The sequence below is a fragment of the Penaeus japonicus genome, unplaced genomic scaffold (genome assembly GCF_977035675.1).
Source record: "Penaeus japonicus unplaced genomic scaffold, GWHDUDI00000001_assembly GWHDUDI00000023, whole genome shotgun sequence".
NCBI classification, from domain to species: domain Eukaryota; kingdom Metazoa; phylum Arthropoda; class Malacostraca; order Decapoda; family Penaeidae; genus Penaeus; species Penaeus japonicus.
Window position 1 is genome coordinate 39,894,716 of NW_028234425.1, and position 5,000 is coordinate 39,899,715.

The 5,000-nt window shown below is 39.0% G+C and overlaps 2 protein-coding genes across 3 annotated transcripts in view; one reads left to right on the top strand and one right to left on the bottom strand.

Moving 5' to 3' along the window:
* Positions 1–5,000, bottom strand: part of LOC122258339 (M13 family metallopeptidase neprilysin 3) — a 221,904-nt gene that overhangs the window by 185,303 nt on the left and 31,601 nt on the right. The gene's annotated exons all lie outside the window — the stretch shown is intronic.
* The window catches only part of Pdk1 (Phosphoinositide-dependent kinase 1), a 35,769-nt gene that overhangs the window by 11,757 nt on the left and 19,012 nt on the right, over positions 1–5,000 (top strand). For both annotated transcript variants that reach the window (XM_043024199.2, XM_043024198.2), the window contains exon 6: positions 4,053–4,208. In XM_043024199.2, the coding sequence (XP_042880133.2) occupies positions 4,053–4,208 (156 nt within the window). The remainder of the gene's footprint in view (positions 1–4,052; positions 4,209–5,000) is intronic.

The window sequence follows — 5,000 nt, forward strand, 5'->3', positions numbered from 1 at the left end:
ATTGCTGCATTTTTTTTAATTGCCTCAAATGGACCTAAACCCAGAAATTCTGCAAAGCTTTCACTGCACTTAGGATTATGATTCATCAAATTTCACAAGCCCAATATTGGTCTCTGTCTTTTTAAGGGGAGCATTGGGGGGGGGGGGACCTCCTAGGCATTTGGTACCTCCTATGGATTTGAAATTTAGGTATGTTGTTTGTTACTGTTTGTTCATCAATGTGATTCTGTGAATTTCATGAAATTGGGGTGAAATGGAATGGGATTCTGAAACAATCTGAAATCTTTATTTTTTGTTTCACAGCTTTTATTTTTATGTTAATCGACTTAAAAAAAATAGTATAGAAACTTTGTTTATATGTCTTCATTTTGTCTAGAGGAAATTAAAAAAAATTCTTTAGTTAAATTTTTTTTTTTTCAAAATTTCCTCCACACAAAAAATAATTCTGTAGTTGTACTTTTTAACCCATTCACGCCGGGGCCATTCCGGCTTTGCACGGTCGCTATACCGAGGTTTTCGAACGCATCATCCGAACGCTTCGAGATTCTCGGGCGCACGGGCCGCGAGCCTGGGCTGCCCGCTCGCTCACGCCGAGCGCCGGCCTTGGCCAGATATCTCGTCGGCGGCGTCGGACGCGAAAACCACGAAACGTGTCAGCACGTCATCCGGCGTGAGTGGGTTAAGGATGTATTACAATGGACTATCAGATTTTTTTTTAAATTTGTGATCTTTTTAAAAGTGAAAAATGCATGTTTTCGAGAAATGGCTCCTGAATTTTTTTTCTCATTTTGTTGTACTGCTTTGATTGGCATGAAATTTTTACAAAATGTTGCTTATACTTAGTGTTCATCCTTTAGTAGCTAAGGTATCTGGTCCCCCCCTTTAAGTCATCTCTGAAGGGAATATTTCCTGCAGGACATTGAAAAAATGGCTCTCTAGGTGAATTGTACCTTTCCCTGAGAATGGCTGAGGTACACTGACAAAGCCGGCCTGTGAGAGGGGATGCGCGTGCCTCCACCACCACCACCGAGTGTCAAGTGATGAAATTTACCAAAAATAAAGCTTTTGGGGAGGTGATATTAAGCATTTATTGGCAATTGTTCATAGCGCATGTGGTGGTGCATGAACCACTCTATATGGCATCACCGCCAGCTGTTTAACCCATTGGAGCCGGTTGAGGTGATAGCACGTATTGTGGTTTTCGCGTCAGACACCCGGGACGAGCTATGAGGGGAAGCCGCGCGCTCGGGTAAGGCGGGGGGCAGCCCAGGCTTGCGGCTTGTGCGTCTGAGAATCTCGAGGCGTTAGGCTTATGCGTTCGAGAACCCCGGTATTGCGACCGTGCAAAGCCGGAATGGCCCTGACGTGAATGGGTTAAATGCCCGCCTCATGGCTTGGAGATTTAAATTTTAAAAAACAAACTTTACTACATGATACCTCACGGTGTCCCCGGCATCATGAGAGAATTTTTTTTTTTTTGTGAATTTAAAAAATATTTGTCAAAAAATATCCGCTGTCGCTCCCCTTAAGAGCTTCAATTTACACACCAGAAAATTTAAATTTCAAAACCATGTATTTAAACCGTTAACGACAGATGACGTGTTTTTTCGTCATTCATGACGCAGGAGCTCTTGCTTGACAATGGGCGTCATGACGTTTGGGGATTTTGGATCACTATGTTATTTTATTGTGCTATGAGTAATGAGTGAGTGATGCTGACAATTGCAGTCATAATTATTATTACTGCCATAATATTAAGCAAAATGGGTTTCAACTCACTTCCAAAACCTAGATGGCACCACTTTCTTCTAGCACCAGCAGGAGAGAGAGCCTTGAATGGCACCCATCTACGGTCTCTAGAAACTACTATCTCTATAGAGGGATGGCACATAGCAGGTTGCCGACCTCTTGCTCTAAAGTACCGCAGATGAAAGATGTGCAGGCAGAACGAGAGGAGGAAGGTGACTCACATCATGCTCAATGCCTACTATGTGCCCCTGTGCCAGTAGGGATGCCTTTTATTGTGGCACTCACTGTCAAAAACACAAGTTTCCTTCCTCTTCCCTACCATTTCATTTTGGATGGTTATAAGTTTCGTGTTCGTTCATGACAGCACACAAATACTAAAAAATAAAGTTGCTTTTTGTCCCCCCCTAAAACAGTAATACTTCTATCACATTGAGTGAGAATAAAGAAAAAAAGATGAGTTGATATGGACCCTGAACTACAATTTTAGTCAACTGCAGAATTGATGGAGCCTGTGATATGACAGATATAAATTTCTAAAAACAATAAAACACACAAAAAACAAAACACAAAAATGTCTCTAGCTCTACAATGAGTGACTAAAAGGGAGTGGGAAAAAATAAAATTGTGTTGCAGAAGCTGCCTCTATCAGAAATAAAACTCATCTTGGAGCCTGTGTAAGCAAATCTATCCTCCGTTGGCAACGGGTTAATACATACTGCACAGTGAAGCATGGATGTTGAAAAAGTTATTGCAGTATTGCAGTTACTTCTCACAGTTTAAGAAACCATCTCAGTTACCCCTCACATATTAAAGGAAATGGGAGTAAGTTAACATGCATATTATACACATGAGAATAAATCATGCAAATCATTGCACATTTAAAGGCAACTGTTATGTAATGCTATGGTGTGGGAAAAGAGTGAAAGGGAGAAGAAAGGAAAGAGGGTGTTTGCCTGCATGAAGTATGTCACACAGTATGAGAGTTGCTTTTTCACACACACTGTGTTCCATTTACAAAACGAAAGGGGCAGGGTACCTGCCTGAACGATTGGTTGAGGAAGAGGACAGCATAACAGGGGCTTGGGGATATGGGGCTGATATAGTATATAGTGGGTGGCTATAGGAAATGCAAATATAACATGCAAATAAAACATGAAAAGAGCATGCTATTTCATAGAAAATATATTGTATAAAGACAATGATATACCATAAGGTAACTATACTGTCTGTGATGTGAGAGTATGGTGTGGTAAGAGGGTATGGGTGGTATGTATGTATTTCCATGTATGAAATGTGAAATATAGTACCAGAATTACTCTCACACCTTCACAAAGAAAAAAGAAAAAAATACAGGGATTTGCTGAGGGAGAGGTGGGCCTACAAAGGGCAATGTGATAAGATGGCTGATGGCAGATGGCTGGAGGAAATTTGCCTAACTACCAGAAATATTAGTAGGCAGTCCATATGTCTTACTCATAGAAAAAAATGTGGAATAAAATACTACCAGCACTTGACAGCACCTGCATGATTGTGGTGAATAGGACCGACTGCCCATTTTTGTGATTAGGACAGTAGGGGTTAGGAATTTCACTACGTGAAATTAATGATTCCTGCAGTTATGAATGATCAATATGGAAAAAAGTCATCAGTTTGCCTGAAAACATTGATGAAGTATGCTTCTTTAGCCTTTTATATATGTCTCAATACCTTAATCAATTAAAATTGTAGTGTAGAGTCCATATCAGCTCATTAAGTTTTTAAATCTGAAAGAAGTATCAGTTTTATGGGAGGACAAAAAGCAACTTAAGACATATGATAAAAAATAACCATCCATTTGTGTGAAATTGCCTGTGTTGGAGTATGCTTGCTGGAAAAATAAACAGTGTTGGTAAATGACATTCAGGTTGTCAGTTCATTGGGTGTTAGAAATGTTATACATTTGACTTTTTATAACTATACCATATATCACTCATTTATCATCAGTCATTTGTTGAAGGTTAAAAATATGTTCATGCAACAGTTTCTCAAAAATTTTCTTCCTAACCTCTATGATGCTATCTGGAATGAGATTATCCAAGTGAGATTAATCATTGGGCATATCTGAATCCTTCCTATAGTCAAGCAGATATGACATTCAGAAATATTTTTTTACTTATTACCAAGTACTGGGCAGTATTTCTTGTTATCGAAGTGCATTAGAATGTGGAATGTGACTGTACTGGTAGAGCCTGATTATTTTGACTGCTTTATGAATACCTGATGATTTGTGAAATAATTCTATCCTTTTTCTTTTTTTTTTACAGTTAAGGTCTGTGAGAAGGAGTTAATTATTCGAGAGAAAAAAGTCCAGCAGGTGACCAGAGAGAAGGATGTAATGAACATTCTTAACAGCAACCAAAATCCAAAAGCTCCATTCTTTGTTAAGCTGTCGTATGCCTTTCAAGGCGATTATAAGCTTTGTATCCTTTGATATCATATTCAGTGTATATTCTGCAGTGTTCTGTAGAATCCATTTGTTTCTTTTAAGTTTGAATGTTTATTGATTTATATGTAGGCAATCAAATTTTCTTGATAGTTTGGAAGTGGCTGAAAATCTAATCTGGAAGATGAATTAGTTTAATGCAAATACGTTGGGAGTATTTTGCCTAAGAGGAGTCTTCACTATCCTTCAATATGTTATAGAATTCCTACAGTTATAAGAACCATATTGTGCTTACATTACTTTTTTCTTCAAAGTGAAAGTTTCTCTCCAAATATGTTAGTGACAGTTGTTAAGACTAGACCAAGGTATGAACTCGTAATTTTTCATCCCCTGGCCTATGATTTTTTTCATTTGTTGAAGATAATACTTGGGGAATACTAACATACTGAAAAAAATGAAGTCATTGGCTCAGTCTCTTACTAGATGATGCAAAAGACCAATGCCCTAATATGACATTCCGTAGAGTTAAAAATTCATTAACATTAACCCGTTGCGGATGGGGCACCTAATGACCTAACTGGTAGTCAGGATGGGCAGTCTATGACACTAGCGGCACTGGCTAAAAGTTAGTGGGACGGGGAAAGTGTTTTCTCCACCTTCTGGATAGCGCAACCTAGCCCAAATAACATTTTTCCAGAAATCCATCATTAAGTGTGGGTTTAGGCTGAATTTGGAACCCTGCAGCTCTGGAGCTAGTGCCGTTACAGACATAATACTTCATGATTGTGTGTGCGCTTCAACTCTAAGCAGATCCCGATGTTGCGTCATG